The sequence below is a fragment of the Cygnus atratus genome, chromosome 13, assembly GCF_013377495.2.
Source record: "Cygnus atratus isolate AKBS03 ecotype Queensland, Australia chromosome 13, CAtr_DNAZoo_HiC_assembly, whole genome shotgun sequence".
Taxonomy (NCBI): Eukaryota; Metazoa; Chordata; class Aves; order Anseriformes; family Anatidae; genus Cygnus; species Cygnus atratus.
This window is the reverse complement of record NC_066374.1, coordinates 3,540,561-3,558,417: the sequence shown is the minus strand read 5'-3', so window position 1 is coordinate 3,558,417 and position 17,857 is coordinate 3,540,561. Positions and strand designations below refer to the sequence as shown.

The 17,857-nt window shown below is 40.1% G+C and overlaps 1 protein-coding gene across 1 annotated transcript in view; it reads right to left on the bottom strand.

The window, feature by feature from the left end:
- Positions 1-476: 476 nt before the first annotated feature.
- ALG13 (ALG13 UDP-N-acetylglucosaminyltransferase subunit) overlaps positions 477-17,857 on the bottom strand; it is a 31,607-nt gene continuing 14,226 nt past the window's right edge. Inside the window, exons 15-29 of the mRNA XM_050713444.1 lie at positions 17,188-17,252; positions 16,218-16,318; positions 15,377-15,501; positions 15,240-15,248; positions 14,769-15,006; positions 14,493-14,606; positions 14,121-14,277; positions 12,011-12,146; positions 11,545-11,577; positions 11,364-11,419; positions 10,162-10,333; positions 8,708-8,833; positions 3,497-3,537; positions 2,534-2,717; positions 477-1,429 (exon numbers count right to left, since the gene is read on the bottom strand). Of these exons, the coding sequence (XP_050569401.1) occupies positions 1,155-1,429; positions 2,534-2,717; positions 3,497-3,537; positions 8,708-8,833; positions 10,162-10,333; positions 11,364-11,419; positions 11,545-11,577; positions 12,011-12,146; positions 14,121-14,277; positions 14,493-14,606; positions 14,769-15,006; positions 15,240-15,248; positions 15,377-15,501; positions 16,218-16,318; positions 17,188-17,252 (1,832 nt within the window). The 3' untranslated portion in view covers positions 477-1,154. The remainder of the gene's footprint in view (positions 1,430-2,533; positions 2,718-3,496; positions 3,538-8,707; positions 8,834-10,161; positions 10,334-11,363; positions 11,420-11,544; positions 11,578-12,010; positions 12,147-14,120; positions 14,278-14,492; positions 14,607-14,768; positions 15,007-15,239; positions 15,249-15,376; positions 15,502-16,217; positions 16,319-17,187; positions 17,253-17,857) is intronic.

Genomic DNA, 17,857 nt, shown 5'->3' with positions numbered 1-17,857 from the left:
AGACATTACTTTCAGGAGCATGGTATTTGAGCTTGAATTCAGCATTTCAGTCAAGTTAAGATTTGGTAAATAGAGGTCTTTACTAGTTTTTAGGGCCCTCGGCACCAAGGTGCTATAAACCTGCAGTTGTGCCCTTGTTTGTTACCCCAGGACAGGGCTATGCCACCATGGTGCCCAGGCTAAAGGCAGGGCCACCACCTGACAATTTTGCACATCCAGTGCAAGTTTCCATCAGGGACAGAGCCTGTGCAGTCATTGGAAAGAATTAAGTTTGCAAGCAGAGAATATTCAACATTTTAATCCTAAACTTAACAAAAACACAGCTAGAGCTGCACTCTCTCATGTTAAAAGCTACTGCTTTCTCATAGGAGGTTGGAGCAACCTTACCCCACACAATTACATTTCCTCAGTTCTGCCTGTTGGATCACTAATCGTTAGGAACATAACCTGCCAGTGATAAATGACCACTCGCTTCCTTGTGTTAGATGCTTTTATTTTGTGCTGTCAGTGCAAATTGAACACCAAGACTACCACCATTTGTGCAACAGCTTTCACAAAACAAAGCTCACAAATACATACCAACATACAGCAGAACAGATCACAACAGTACTCTTACACTTTCAAGAGACATGAAGCCTACATAGAGTGAAATCAGAGGAGACACAGCTATTACAAATACATGATTGCTAATTGCAAAGGTGAAATCTGAGAACACCAACTTGTTTCAAACAATTCTGTCCTAACAACTCCGCACCCAGTTTTTAGCTGTGGTTGTAATGGCAGTCATGCTTAAACAAGAACTATGTGTTTATGTGTTCCAGTGTAACCCCTCAGAGGTATATGGTGCCATTTTCCTTTAGTGACAGCTTGTTTTTATACGTATTTTGTGTAGTCAAATATATGCTTGGTGTTCCTCTACACTGTAGTGTATGTATACTCTTTTCCTATGCTTTCTTCTATGAACTACCAAAACAGCATCCTGTCAAGCTTATCATTAGCATAAGCCTGGAAAGAAACATGAAACCTGAATGCAGCTTAAATCAATCAACCCAGCCCACTGAGACAGGATAACACTTATGAAACAACATTAATATATAATTGACAAAAAAGAAACGAGAAACCAAGTGCAAGAAGTGAGCTTACACCTCCCAGATTTACATTCCTTGAGGCATGTAGTGTGGTGCAGGATTAGGTGAGGCAATATAGCTGACTTGGTGTAGTGGTCCAGAACTTACAGCATTGGGAATTCGTGGGGAATTTCCATACGGTGGATTTACTGGATGCCAGGAACTAAGGTAGTGATAGGCAGGTACTACAGAGATGCAAGAGTCATACCCTGGGAGAGATGGCTGGCTGTAGGGATCTGACACCACTGGGTAGTATACTGTGCCGTGGGATGGGGGTGGAGGCTCTGCATTTTGAAAGTTACCTAAAAAAGAACAAAACACATTTGTCATATACTCACTATATTTGTGACCTTTTTATATAGACTTTCATCACAGCAAACATAGCATTATTTTGGTGGCCAGAAGGGAAAATCTATTTAGGTGACAACAACTTTATACCCCTATATTTTCTTCCCAATGGCAGGGTGAAAGTCATCTTAGGACCTAAGTTGGTGAGTTATTCTCAAGTTAGACTCGTCACTAAAACCCATTAGAGAATTACTTAACAGCATTCTGCAGAAGTAGAAACTTAAAGAGAAACTTCGGTAAAGGGCTAATATGTTATTTGGCTATTTAATCCTTGAGATGATGCTATTCTATGCAGAACTACCCCAGCTAACAGGCTGAAGCATTATCAGAGCATTAAGCCTCTCTGCATCCAAGCAACAGATTTGTCACGATGCGCTCTTTCCAACGTTGACCATTTGCCACATTCCACAGACTTTCACGAGCCAGGCATCTGACCTTCTTGACGTCTTTTTCCTTATTTAATACAAACCTTTTATTTACTGCCAAGTCTATCTACCAGCTTTTTACAAAGCTGCTACAGGAAGCTAAGTTTTGCTGCAATTTTTCCACACAGTAGTTGACACAGCTAGCAATGAGGCCTATTCAGAAGATAACAGCTCAGCTTGCAGAGCCTAAAACTACGGGTTGCAATATCTCTTTTAAAAATACTTGTGAAAGTAGCAATGCTCGACGCCTGCCAAAACTTAATTGTCTCCTTTATTTTAAGAACGGGCATTGTTTTGATACCATGACTATTTGCTTATCAATGAGCAAAAGAAATGCCTTCAACGCAATTTCAGAGTAAGTTCTTCCAAGTTAAAATTAGCATGCTGAATACAAACCTAAAAAGGATTACTTTTCTTTTTTTACAGCTTTAAAAAACCTTTGGCATTGGTGGCTACATCAGTAAGTCTAACAACTTTAAGCAGTAACAAAGATGGCAGAGGAACTTGTGGTAACCCAAGTACATCTTCCCAACCTCACCCTTCCTATAATGGTGCAAGCAAACAGCTGCACTCTGAAAATCATTCCCTTACTTTTCACAGTCTCTGTATGTAGTCTTATCCTCAAATACTAACCATTTGCAGGTGCTTCCAAGGGAACCTGATGCACTTCAGCTCGCCCAGCATCAGCATAGAGCTGAGGTACTGACTGATCTAGGACGTGAGCAGGCTCAGCATATGCTGGATAAGCTTCCACTGGTGACGCTGGTGGTACTGGCTGTACGTACACCATGGAATGCCAATAGCTCTGGTGGTAATACTTTTTGGGGAAAAAACAAAACAGAGTCATGCATATAACCACACTCCCCATCCTTCTTCCCAATCACTGCTAGTTTCAGATCTAAACATAGGAAGAAGTGCATTTTTCTCTTCTGTCACTAAGATAGTTATACACAAAGGAGGAAAAAAAGACAGACTGCCAGAAGAGTTACTGGAATAGCTGTAACTACCTCAGTTCTACACTGCGGTTCTAATTCTTAAGGAATTTGAGTCTTTGTAATCAACTTGGTCATATTCAAGATTTTTTCCCCCTACTTCTTCAGTTGAAAAAGCTGATTTACTTCCCAGAGTTCCAGCACTGACACTGCCCACGGCTGCTGGTGCAGAGGCAATGGCTGCAGGCAGCTGCAGAGCAATGGTTCCCAGAACACAAGAAATGGTCTGAACACAGCTGTGCATGTCCTAGAGGATTCAAAGCACACATCTCTAAATGGTCTTTGATCTCATCTAAGCAGTTTTTTTTTTTTTTTTTTTTAAGAATGGCTCAGGTTCCTTCCCTTTATCTTAAAAGAAAGATTATTTATCCACCATCCTCCACAAAAATCCAAGTAAACAACTGGATGTACTAATGTGCTTTACAGTTTGAGTTAGCGCTTCACTTCCTGAGCTACACTTTAATCTCCTCCAAGCAAGCCCATATGTATTAATAGTCAACTACACATTTAGCACACTTGGAAGTCTTAAATACATCAGTACATCTGTCAAGAAAAGCAGCAGTTTTTACAGGCAATTTACTGTACTCGTTTTAAAAGCACTTACTTGCAGTCCCAGATTAAAATAATACTGCAAGACCTTTGTATCTGAAATTAAAGGACATGACATTAAAGAGCAAGTTAGTATAAACTGATGAGGAAAATAAGTTTACATATATTAGAACATTTAGAATCACTTAAATGATTAAGTAACTACTTTAGCATTATTTTTTTCTTTAATGTTTTGAGGGTGATGAGTATGTCTTGAATATGAAGAGATGCAATAGTTATAATGACCCGTTCAGTTAATCCAGTTAGATATTTGTACAATAGTTGTGCTTGACTAATGTCAAATCAAACTTCAACATTACAGAATCATTTAGGTTGGAAGAGACCTCCAAGACCACCTAGTCCAACCTATGACCTAACACTAACAAATCATTACATTGCTTTAAGTCCGGTCTTGATTCCTCAAGTGATATTTGTCAGATCTGTTGTAAGTCTCCATTATCTAAGCACCCACCTAGGAACTTTGGCAATTATGGCTTATTAAGGCCTGGTTTTCAGAGAAAAAAATACTTCGTCATCAAATAAGAATTTGGTTATGAGGTCCTGAACTAAGGTGTCTGCTAAGAGCACTTCCTCTTTTCCTCACTGTAGAAATAGGGAAGTGTCTGGAAGCAGAGACAAGGCAGGAGCTACCGCCTCATATGCCAGTGGTCACTGACCCCCAATGTACACACACTGTATACACATAGACTGTATACACATTGTGAACACCCATGTACTAGGCTGACACGTGAGACAAGGGCCCAACTCCATAGAGACCCCAGCTTCACACTGCTTCTGCCCAGAGAGATGTCAATAGAGACAACATATACAGCAACCCTAAAACCCTCAGAACTAGGTTTTGAGGTCCCCCAAACTGTTATAACCATGTCAGAATACAGGGTGTGGACAAGGACTGTTCCTTCCTTCTCCTTCCTCACTAGGGTTAAAGGGAACTCAGTTCCTGCCTTCTTGCAGCTAGTCTTTTACTTCCATCTTCCATGTACTGGATTATCTGACTCGGGGCAAACACATGATACACTAAGGAGCAATCCCAGAAGCACAGAGGAAGTTTAAAACCACTTGCCAATCATAACAAGGTTTATAAAGTCCAACTGCCCAAAACAGTGGAGCTGTTTAAAACCTTTCAAGTTCAAGCATGTTTTAATCCTATGACAGTTCCAGAACTGTGCATAAACTGATTTCTCAGTCATAAAACTGAGATTTGTTTTAAAGGCTCAAAAAAGTAAGTCACCTATTCCACAGCAACAGGTTTGCATGCAAGTACAAACAGACACACATCATTTAGTGCTGCTGGGACCTCAAAAAAAATCAAAGCAGTAAAGCAGAGAAAACAACTCAACATGAGCAAATCGCTGAGGGCTTCAACATGGGGCAGTATTGCAGCTCTGGAGGCGTTGCTGTCTTCTTACCACTTATCCACTCCTCCCTAGGCCACGACCTTGGCTCCACATAGCCTTCCTGTCCATCCAGCTACTACATGTGCATCCTTTCACAGCCCTGCTCTTCTATAGTACTGTCAGTTTGCTGTAGACAGGAATAGCATCAGAAATGCAAACCCCAATCCTGAAATGAACAAGGATTTATTCCTCTGTTGCCAATTCTCAACTCTTTTACTGTTCAGCATATTTGATCAGGGCAACAATCCACTTAGATATAAAGAAGGAACTGTATGCATTTCCTAAGTTAGCTAAGAGCTCTAAGCTTACTCCTGAAAAGGCCGGTGCTTTGGTTGTGACATTAACCAGTCAAATACTGAAAATAACCTGAAGACTTACCTAAATGCCAACTTTTTAGTATCTAACTGAAACTGCACCTACGTTGAAAGAAGGCTTTTTAAAACCTGATTCTGTTCTTCAGTTGTTTATGCAAATCAAGCGTAAGAACCGAGTGAAACATCTACTTCATAGCAGCAATAACAGTACAAAGGAGGAGCTGGGAGACCAAAGTGAAACTGATACAGGAAATACTGATGTCTGTGGTATGCTAGAACAGAAGCCAGTACATTAGGAGATCAGTCTGTTTATATTCTTCTTTTAGATGCCTAGAAATCCAGTCATTCTTTAGTAAAAGAAAAAATACCTTATTAAGCAACAGCTAAGCCAGAAGAAGTTAACCACCCTGACATGAAAATATGAAGACCACATTTACTACTGATAAAAATCTCATAAGGCATCAAGACAAAGTTCACTGCACTGAGTGACTCTCAGATCAATCCTGAATGCCACTGCAAGAAAGGAACGGTCTCTGGAACACAGCAATAGCAAGCAGTCTATCAGCAGCTGCTTCAAATGGAAGGGAGCAGATGAGGCTAAGACCCCTAAGGTCACCGTATTAATAAATAAGTTTCACAAGCCCTAAACTCTATAAAAAAAGACTCAAGAGTCTCTTAGAATTGGAACAAATGCAGAAGTACCAATTAATGCTACAGCACATGGCCTGTCTTACTCTCCAGTCCAGGACTTCAGTCTGTTAACAAGTCAGACTCCCAAACACCAGTCATGCAGGTAGGTTGTGGTTTTTTTTTTTTTTAAGGAAACTGCACAGAACTTTAAGTCAAGTATATCCAAATACCTTACCACGCACTACTCCAAAGCTTCTGTGTAGTGACACTGACAATAGTCTCAATGTAGACAGCAACAATACACGGAATTACATGTACCATTTGTGTCATTAACTACCAAATTTAAGCTTCTAAAAAAAATTTGGAGTTTATCCCCAGAAGGACATGGCCAGTACTACGAGGAGTGACTCACTTGAAGAACTGTGGGCAGGGCCTGAAGAGGTTATTAATCCACACCCACTCCAGATTTTTTCAGTACACTTAACACCCAGTTCTCCTGAGCACTGAAAGCCTCAGTTAAGGGCATTTAATGAAAGCTGAAGATGATTAACTCTGACAGGTACTTAGGATCATCTACAGTGATACTACTGCAGTAGGAAAGTAGAAAATTCAAGATCAAAACCAGGAATCAAGAGCACCTGCAAAAGAGTAAATATACTGCTAATGTGTTTGCACTACCTATTAGAGCAGCAGACCTTTGAGAAGCCATACCATGATGTTTTTGAATCCTGCTTTTTTTCTCCAGATCAACTTCTGGCAAAAAATAAATAAATCTCAAAATTCACAGCATTCTGGCCCAAAGTTGCTTTGAAATCTACCAGATGCAGCTACCTGAACTGTAGATATCAATAGCAACTCTTATTATCTGAAATAGGCCCTCTAGGATTAGTACTTTGATGCAAGCTCCACACAGGGACAATGAAGTTACTTTAGATGGAAGTATGTTGAATCAAGCATGAAAATCTGCATTACTGAAGTACTTTATGCCACATCTTTAAATAAGATAACAGATTTTGGAATAAGAGCCACAAGCTTTACATTCTAACACACTAGAACTCAGAGCTACTATACATCTGAAATACAGTCGCAGTTACAAGGCTGTGGCATGTTTTTTTTTCCCCCTCCCCCCCAGGGTGGCTGTGGGGAGAAATTCAAGTTAGATACTTAGAGTGAAAGCATACCAATCCAAACAATGCAAAAAAATGGCTGGATTTTACACACCCTACATTTATGCAGCCAGTTTTTACTCACTCAACCCTGAATGAAAGGCTACTCTCCACACCAACAGAGAAAATTCTTGAGTCAGGAGCTTCAGCAAAAGGTAAGGCTTTGATAAAAGTCACATTTGTTCTATCTGTAGGTGGCTATCAAGCAAGCCAACCACCATGCACTGACTTTCAACATATCTACTCCATGAAGGGGGGAGAATACCTAAAGAGCAGGTGTATTTCAGCTAGCAGGCAGAGATGAACCCACTGCAAGAACAAATGTATAAGCAGACATCCAGTTTTCCTGCCTACTGCTCTCCAGATCAAGCTACAGCTTACCTCTAGCTTGGCCTCACTACTCCCAAAACCAGCCTCCCCCAAGCTGTCTGCTAGACAAGGCAGCAACACCTGAAGCTGTTCACTTGATGCAGTGTCCATATAGGTAGCCAGAAGTAAACACCAACACCTACCCAGAGCATTTGCACTACACTTTAGGACAAGACAAATGCTGCTATCAGGACAAGCAGGCTGAGTAACTGCTTTTACAACCTTTTTAAGTCTCTAATCCTCTGAGTAAGTTGAGCCATTGGCAATGCACAGAGAAGAGCGGATTTTCTACAGCTGCACAAATTACACAGACAAGCAATCCTTCATCAGTGAAGACAGACACTATCACAATACTTTTATCTTCCTTTTGAGATGTGTGCCTCTATCACATCACTGCACACTAGGCAGGAACGCTTTGAGGCCCAAGAGGAAAGCAAGATACACAGCATAGTAATAAGCAGGACTGTTATTCCTGTAGTTGAGAGGTACTTAGCTCATGGTAAGGACAGCAGACAGCTTGATCTTTGGCTTACTTAATGAAACAAAGCTCTGCAAGTTACAGACCCTATTTGTGTCTCAAGAGACACAAACGTTATAGAATAAGGGGATATATTAATGACTCCAAAATCAAGTATGTATATGCCTGTTGCACTGTTAGCCAAGCCTTGCAACTTTGCACTGCATACAGGTATTCTTAAATTGGAGCAAGTTGATTAAAGTCTACCACTTTAGAAGTGAAGCCCAAGCTCAGCTGACAAGGCTGAAAGCCAATTTTGAGCTGCTATGCTAGTAGTTACTGTACTGGTCTTCCCATGCTTGGTGCTTGACAGACAAAAATCTACCTTAAAAGATGCTGTCATAACTGATGACAGTACACAAGAAGTCTGCGCACTCAATGAACAGAAACCTATACACTCTCCATCATCTATTTCTGATACTACAGAATGACATCTCAAAGCCATACAGGACAACAGCCCAATATCCACTGAACTGTGTAACACCAGAACTTTATAAGCGCATAACTGGTTTTAAAAAGAATCAGAAAAACGATTATTCCACCCAGAGGTAGTAGGATACAGATACAAGCACGCTCTCTACTGATATTTGTTTCTTTAGGATGCTGTCTAAAGCTGCAGTAAATCACATGTTTGAGTCTGATATGAACTTGTTATTCAGAACTATGAATTTTTACTGTAAGCATCCAAACCATTGCAGCTCAAATGGAATAAGAAGTAAAGAGCCACTTCTTCTCACTACAGGTATTGTTAAGTTTCCAAGGAGAAGACAAGTCAGAACTATGCCAGTAGTAAAAACACAATACCTTCATTACCTCGAGGCAGATCACTGCCACTGGGATCACAAGAGTAAGGCGGAGGAACAGCACCAGCTTCTCCCACCTCACTGACTGGAGGAAGAGGAGCTGAGTAAATTGGGAATGGCACTGATGAAACTGCTACTATTAGAAGGAAACAAAAGTCAAGTCAAATTTACAATAGCATCTTCCTCAACTGAGAAAGATGTGAAGTTACACAATTAGGTGTATACTTCCTATCATCTCAGTACCCATAAATAAGCTTTAATGTTAAGTTCTCTTTAGTAATCACTTCCCCCCCACTTCAAAAGTCCAGAAGTTTTAAAACCAGATGGGAAGGTTCCAATTCCACATCTTAATTGTGTATCTATTTACGTGCTTCATAGTCCAGTTAAGAACAAATGCCTCTTTCAATCAGTTGTTCATACTAGATGGTAGGTCAGGCTTTCCTTATATAATTGTCTGTCCTAGAACAACAGGGAAAAGACTACTCAAATCACCACAGTTTTTTGATGACAAAACCACACAAAAATAAGGGAAGGCTCAAAACATACCAGGCAAAAGTTTTTGGACAAGTTTATCTTGAACACATATTAGGCGGCCCACATTTGTAGAACAGCAGCTTCTTTTTAATTGCATCACTGATTAACTTAGAGAACAGTGCTGACTGATCTCTCAAGTAGAATACAAAATAACCCAAACAAGTAAAAAGGAACAGGTAAAGAGGACAGAATTAAGGAGAACTGAATGACAATGGGGTTTTACAATGGGGTTTTGTGGGGATTTATGGCTTTTTTTTTTTGGATGCTAAATGAAGAAATGAAGAGTTACAGAAGACATGAGAAATATTCTTTGTAAGGAGGGAAAGTCATTTTCTTAAGGGAGACATTTCGCAATAACAAAGGAAAGACAATTCCAGGTGGTTAGCGTGTGGCACGTCACAAATTTGATCTTGTGATAGAAGTAGCAAGTAGCTAGGGATAGGAGCTAAGTAAGGACCACAAAAATGAATTTGATTCACTTTTGCAGCCCTTGAGCTGTCACAGCCAGCAACTCTTCTGGAAGAGGTAGTAAAACCTGGGACTTAACACCAGTCTCTCAAGACAAAGAAAACTAACTGTAAAAACACAAGAAGGAAGCAGCCATGAACTTCCGTCTTTTAAAAAGGAACCCACTAGTAAAACACTTTACATTGATGGCTAAAGGCAGGCAAGGGTGGGTGGAACAACTCCAAAGCAGAGACTTCCAATTCCCACGCAAATTCAGCAGCAACTGTTCCCTTCAAAGCATGGGAACGTGAAAGTCAGCAGTGGAGTTACAACTACTGATAAGTCATTTAAGCCAAAGCAAGTGGTATTTTTTATAAACCTTTCGACATCTGTTTTGGATACGTAGAACAAGGAAAAAATGGGAGGTAAGAACGCAACTGAAAGGTTAGACATCCAAGTTCACAGCCTTAGCATGCACACTACCTGGTGTCCCTATTGAAGGGGGAGACACTAGGATTGGCTGAACACCTGTTTGTGGGGGAACAGCTGTTGTGATGCTGGCTTGAGTGGAGGCAGCAGAATTTGAGGAGAATACTGTAGCTGGAGCAACATTAACACCCGTGGAGTTTGAGATCACTGCAGAGTTCACCATCACCTGCAAAAGAATCAATGTTCATTACACTACCTCTATAGTTGGCTTGGACAAGAGCTACAGAAATATCACAGTTTAAAAGTTCACGCTTTACAACTAGAACTTCCAAAGTGCACTTCTGTGAAGGCAAGTAGTTATCCAAGTTCTCCAAAACTTGGCTTGAAAAATATTGACCTAAAAATATCCATTTAAATTGCAGACACCTGCAAATGCATCTTTCCACCCTTCCATTATGCGCTATAGGGAATTATATTCTTTGCAACAAGACTAAGAGGGGAAGAACAAAACCCCGCACAGTGGTCATCTATCTGCAGGGCTGCCACAACAGAGTACCAGATACTACCTTCTGGGGATAGCTGTAGGAAGCCACTCCATCTTGAGACGACACAGAGACTGTCCCTTCTTCCTGAAGGGGTTCCAAAGCAGAGCATGGTCCATTTAAAATGCATAGAAGTGAAAGCTACACACACCAGAGCCCTAAAAATTTTCTAATCATGAACTACACACAAACACACTGAAGTTCTTTCATAACTCATGTAAAACCAATTTTATTCTGATGTGCACAGGTCTTTCACACCACTGCAGGCCAACACGTGACTTGAGAAAGGAAGAGAGCTAGCCCCTGACTAATTTCAGATTTAAAAAAAATCAAAGTCAATTCTATCAAAGGTGAGATCTCTCCATTTACACATCAGAGGGATAAGGCTAACTGGTATAGAACTTGAAAGATAGCATAATAAAAGTAAATGCTACTTGGAGCAGAAAGGGGAAAAAAGTAAACAGCCCTCAAATAGAGGCTTTGCAGAGGGAGAAGGTGGAAAGTCTTAATGTATCTAGCACAATTCAGATGTGCTTGCAGACTCTGATAAAATCCTCACCAGTGTGGGGGGCAAATAAGTGAAGTGATCTACCTTTTCTTCCAAAGAAAATATTCTGACCTCCTACGTTAAGCTTTCTTCCAAAGACAGTTTCCATGAAGAACACTACATGCTTCAAGGATTCCCAATCTGGGCAGGCAGCAACTAAACCTTACCAAGTTTGCTGTAGGCTCTGCTGAACTAAATACTGCTGCAGTTTCACAGTCTGGATCTGGAAGGCACAGGCATGATTAATTGAAGTTGTAACATTAGATCTTATTGTTCAGGAGTGTCTAAAAAGGTTGTAATAAGTGCATTACAGTCACCAAATATATCAGTTAAAGACTGAAGTTTTACCTGTAGGTGCATAGAGAAAATCATGAAATTTCCCTAGAAGGGAGAGAATAGAAAGCTTTGATTTAGGAAAAAATAAATGCTTAAAGACAGAGTTACCAACATTTTACTTCAGTGTGTTCGTCAGCTGAGCTGCTTTCATTATCACCTTGTTTTCTGCAGACACCACTCCCTCCCTCCCTCATTTTGTTATCCATCAATATCAAGTTTTGCTATTTCCAAACACTATGCAGCAGCTTGGCTTGCTACAGACCTATGCCATCAAAAGGGTGATGTCCTAGCAAGCTTGAATGTAACAGCGACACATTTTTATCAGACAATGAATAAGGACAATCATGCATGCATGTTCAAAGCTCGTAATTAACAGATCTTTAGGAGACCTAAGGAACCCAGTCTGATAATCAAAAGCACACCACAGGTTATCTGAACCAGTCTTTTCCCTCTTCCCAACAATTCTTTAAGAACTCACCATTTTCACTTGTTTCTTCTACATCTTCCTCTGACGAATTCAGGGTTTGCTTGCTGGCTGGAACAGAGTTTGGGCCTCTCCTTGCTACCCAAAACCCTGCAGGACTGTGGACAATGGGAGTAGGGCTACCCTGGCTCTAAAAAGAGAAGTCAGAAGTGTGCATTTACAAATAGTTTAAGCCTTTCCATGTTCCATACACACCCACAAAAAAAAAAAAAAACACAGCAGAAACAGGCTGGCAGACCAAAGCTTCCTACAATCACATCATACTAGAATTACAGTCCCTGTGTACCCTGCACATAACAAAACAGTTGTGTGACATTTCACTTTTTGTTCTGCCTAGCATACTTTGGGTAATTTATCTTTGAAGACCTACAGCTGTCCTATACAATACAGTCAAGTTACTCTCACCTAGAGTTTAGCCAGCTTTGCATCAGGTTCAAACAACACTGAAAAGAAGGGAACAGACACCAGCCAGCAGCCAGGACCCCCAACCTCCAGCACATACTCCTGCATTCCTCATCCTAGGCATTCCCACCAACAAATCAGTTCACCAGATACCACACAGCTGGAAGTTGCCCCATGGTCTCTACACTAGCCAGACTGATGCACACATGCCTGACTTCCAGGCAGCAGTGCCAATCAGGTTTCCCACGAGACTGTTGTAAAGCTTTATATGTCACTTGTTTTTGCATGGAAGTCAGTCGTTAGCTGGACATGTTAAAATCTAGAGTTCTCTGAAGCAGGAACACAGGATTATGAGAAGCATGAGTAAAAGGAGGTGATTCACTCTTTTGTGATGGCTAAGGTAACACTCAAAACTCTCCTCAGAAGACATTACGACTCTGAGATCAACAGAGTGCTCAGAGAGGCTTGCAAGATCTCCAGAGGTGAAGTACAGGTGGTAAGTCAGAAGGTTCTCCCACCAGGCCTCTAGCACGATGGCCAAGTCCAAGTTTTCTGCAAGATGCATTTTTCCCCAGGACATATTAAATTCCTTTGGTAAAGGAGACAAGGAAGAGACAGAGAAAATACTTTGGCATTGACAGTAACAGAGTTGCTGAAAGAACATGAGAACTATTCACTGGCTGCTGCAAGAATATAGTATAGCAATAGGGAGGAAAAGCAAGCTAGTAAACTATATTGATTTCAGGGGCTGGGGCAGGTGCAGTATTGCAAGATAATCTGTCGTAACTCCTTGACATACTTGGAGGAAAATAAGTCAGAGCAAAGATCACAGATCTTGTAAAGGCAGATGAATAAAAAAGGCTGCTGAAACAATCATGAGTAAATTCTCATTTAGTTAAAAATAGAAAAAGTCTTCAAATTTGTGAAGTTCACTGCTTCAACATAAAGTTTCAAACTTTTTTTTTTTAGAAAAACCTGTCTTCCTGTTCAGATAGCTAAAATAAACTGATTTTTGTAGTGCACCCAGCTTTGTACTAAGCTTAGATAACATAGCTAAAAATAAGAAAAATTGTTAAAAGTTCAAGACTATATTGTGCTACTTTTATCTACAGCCTAATAACATAATAACAAATGCTGTTTTAAAAGAGGCTAGATTTGGATTTTTCTACTTCCGTAGAAAGTTTCACTAATAACATGTTAGCCCAAAACATCACAACTATAAATTCATAGGATCAATCCAGGCCATCACTATACAGTTTTTGAATCTAGTTACACAAATCCTAAATTACGGTGTGGCAAACTGAAGCACTTACTCCCACAGTATTTACAGCTAGACAGACATCCAGAGTAGGAAGGCATTTTTCCCCAAACCTTGTTTTCAAACTGCAATAGAAGGAAGAAATATGACCCTACCTTTATCAAAGTGTGCTAAAAGAGAAAACGCTGCTGGGGGAAGAAGGAGTATAAGTGAAGAAGGGGAAAGCCTGTAAAAACCTGGTTAAAACAAGAGTTTTTCTAGAATCTAGATCTATTTCAGCCTTCCTTACCCCAAAGGTGTTTACTGCTAAAGCTTATTCCAAGAAAAATAATTAAGTAAGTAAACGCTGTGAAATTAGGTGAAAAAATACTGTGCATTTGTTCGGCTTTTTTTTTTTTTTTTTTTTTGCTTTGAGCTTTAACATATACATTGTTCATAACTTACTGGTAAGGCAGAAAAAGCACTTTCATCCCCTTCTTCAATTTCATAGAAAGTTATCGTTTCTTCTGATCCTTGAGGCTCCTCTCCATTCTCCGGTACAAACCCATACTGACATTCTTTATTCACACACTGCATCTGACGGCGGCTACGGCTGTATGAACTTTAAAAGTGAGAAAGGTGGTTAAGAACCACCACTACTGGAGCTTCACCTTGGTTTCACTGCTCAATTTTAACTCTCTTTTTGGAAAGGCACAGTAATCCCAGCATTCACCACTGTGCCATTAACAACCAACTCAGCCCTCCACGGCCCTCTCCCACCACCCTCCCCAACTCTTGTAGAGCAATTTTTTTGTAAAGAGGTTTATATTCACTTACCGCGACCTGCAGGAGAAATTGTCATAGCTCTGATAGCATCTCTTTCCTGGACTGGGGTAGAATGCTATTTGAGGGCCAACCATGTTGTGCCTGTTTATAAATCGGGCAGATCCCCTAAGTTTAAAGGGTAAAAGGTGCAATTACCAGGAAGTGCCTCTCAGATGAAACTCATTTGTAGTTTTACCTATTAAATAGCATAAGCTCTCTCCTAACTAATCCACAGCAAGAACAAACAGAACAAGTGGTGACCTCAGACAGATTTCCAGTGCTTCATACCTTGGCATCCCAAATCCACGGTTATGTCTCTGAGGAGGATTCTGAGGATTATAGAGGTCATAAGGTGCCAAGTTTCCACCACCCTGCGAACACTGAACTGGAGGAGAGCGCTCCGAAGGAACACCATGCTGTAGCCGGGGTGGAAGAATGGGCTGACCCCTGCTATAAGCCACAGTCATAAAGACTTCCTTTCCACGAACTTTCTTGAGCAATCTCTTCCGTGTTTTCATATCCATTTCTGCAGTTTCAGTTGAGGACAGAAAAGACAGGCTTACATCTTAAACAAGGCAACTTACATCTTAAATAAGGCATGCTTTCTGGTTCATAGACCTCTACACATGGTTCTCAAATGCCAGATTTTTTTCTTGGCAATTTTGAGCAATATTAATCCCATTGTATATTTTCAATAGACTTGCTATTTTACAAAGCAAAAACTTATCCCTCTGTCTGATGGATCACTTTACACAAAACCCGTTACAACTAGATTTTGTATCACAGGCTCAGTTAAGTCACTTTCAATATCCAGAAACTGCTACTGCAAAAATTGGTCAACCTCTACCCCACCTCTTTCCAAAGAGAAAGAATGCCCATGGAGAACTTATACAAACCTATTCCTGAGAAGTATCCACCTATTTTCTGATAGCTTCCTCCCTTTCGGCTGGGAACCACATTCCAAGCAAGGACAGGTGCCACTTGTGTCACTGGCTTTAAGTTTGCCAAAGGAACAGTATGCCTGTGTGAAAAACATTCATGTTAGCAGTACTGCAAGGAAAAAAAAACAAGAACTTTAAGTTTAGGGAGCATATCAGAATAATAAAAGTTTTGTTCTCCAGAACAAAGCACGAATTACTGTTACTTGTCTATTTTGCATATCAAAAAATGTAAGCTAAGATTCAATCTCAACACTTAATTCACAGGTCAACTCTTTCCTCCCTACATTTGTATGCCTTCAGAGGTACACCTGAAAGCATCTGACAAGACAGAATTTCTGCAATATGTAGATAAGCAGAATCATACATCTGGAGAAGGGTGCATGCTTTGAATAACAAAGTGGAGAAACTGATAGGATTCATTAGAAGTGCCAATTGGTTTTGGGGGTACAACATAAAAATTCTAGAAAAACTGGAAGCAGAGGGTAATTTGCTACCCATGAGTTACACCCGACATGTAAAGATCACTTTCACATTCTAGAGAAGAGTAAGACTTCACAAAAAGCATCACAGGAACAATTTTGGCCATTCAAAACACAGAAAAGGTTCCCTACAACATTCCAGTTGAAAAGTCATCACCAACAAGGAAGTAAATCTCCCTCTGGTAGCCACACTTGGTATTTAAAAGCATCATTTCTCCTTTCTTCTTGAAGTATCTTAACAACCCTATTTTAAGCATCTGTGAATCCACATTCAACTAAAAAGAGTTCAAACATGAAGTTGTCACCATATTGCTTACTTTTCTGCCAGCTCCTCAATGAATACAGTCACCGTGTTGCCATCCTGCCCAACTTCCTGGATATGAGCATTGTAATACTTACCTCCAGGCTCCAGACGCACCTGGCAAGAGAACAAGGGAAGCTTGAAAAAAGACTAAAGAGCATCAAGGTGCTAAACACTGTCTACAAACCACTAACAGCAAAGGCTGCTCCTAGCTGATAGTATGTGGAGAGCAGTGTACTAACTGAAGGGATGAAGGACGGAAAAGAAACAGTCCTGCAAGTAACTTTTAAACTCTCATGACTCTTGTTAATCAGATTTTGAGTTAAGATAGATTTCTGCCTTCTAACTTATTGTTATACACTGTGCCAAGCAGGTAAGCAACAAGGAAGACTTGTATAATAACTTGGGCAGACCTGAAAATAAAAAGCTCTAGTCAGCTAGAAGGAAAAGTCACTGAATGAGTCACCAGCACTTTTTTTTTTTTAAATATCACTTTGAAGTAAGCCTTCGCTACATACAACATGGAAACAAAGAAAGTTGGACTTGCTTTCAGCATCTCCTGGCTGCTCTTCACTTTCTCTCCCCTCTCATGTACAGAAAACATAACTTAAAAAAATCTGTTATGTTACTCTTGAGAGATGGAAGACCGGCCAGACTTGCTGGTGACCCCCAGTGAAAAAAATCTAGACAACTACCTCAGATGTACACCCTCTACATTTTGAGCTCTCAGTCTGGAACACCCAGACTCACAGAAAATTATATCACCGGTTCACAATGAGTTTCCAAGTAGCTTTTCTTTCATACCCTATGTCTAAATGAAGATTTTAGGCAGAAATGTAATTAAAAAAGAAAGTCAGATTAATAGCTACAAGGAAGAGAATGAGAAAAGCCTTGGAAAATTCTATGAAGTGATTTCATAGCTTACCATACTCCACTTGAAGCAGTTTTAATAATTTATCATAACTGAATCTCCTTTGAGTACTAACCTGACACTTGTCTCCTAAATAGTACTGTCTCCCAGCAAACACCATGTAGTCAGTTTTTTGAAGCTCTAAAAATAAATGAATAAATAAATAAAAAGGAAAAAGCCTATAAAACACTGTTCTTTCTTCATGTATCCTATAAGTACTTCACAATGGCACCCAACTACTAGGTATAGGCCAATTGAGTTAATACTTCCTATGCATATCTAAACATTCCCCTTAGTAACACTAAAGTAACTGTAGATATTCTGAGACCACAACCAGACTAAGTCACAGGAAATTAATAATATCCAGCTGATGCATACATAACTGGCACTACTACTTCAATACTACAGTGTCCTTTGTGATGGTACCGAGTTAATCCTACATTTAATACCAATTCTAGTATTAAGAATGCTGCACTTGTCTTGCTGGACACTTGCTGGTGACACTTGGCATAAATGAGGTATTATTAACACTCCTGAAGTCTTCCTTGCTACTAGATTTCAATAGGTTTTTCCACATTCCTTGCTCAGATTGTCTGCACCTCAGTATTCACCACACATAGTTAATATACTACGTTCCAATAACTTTCATGACCCTCATTATTGCTTATGCAATTGTAAAATGCTGGAGGTCTTCCACATGCAAAGCACTTCAGGTCAGACATCCATCAAACATGACTTCAAAACTT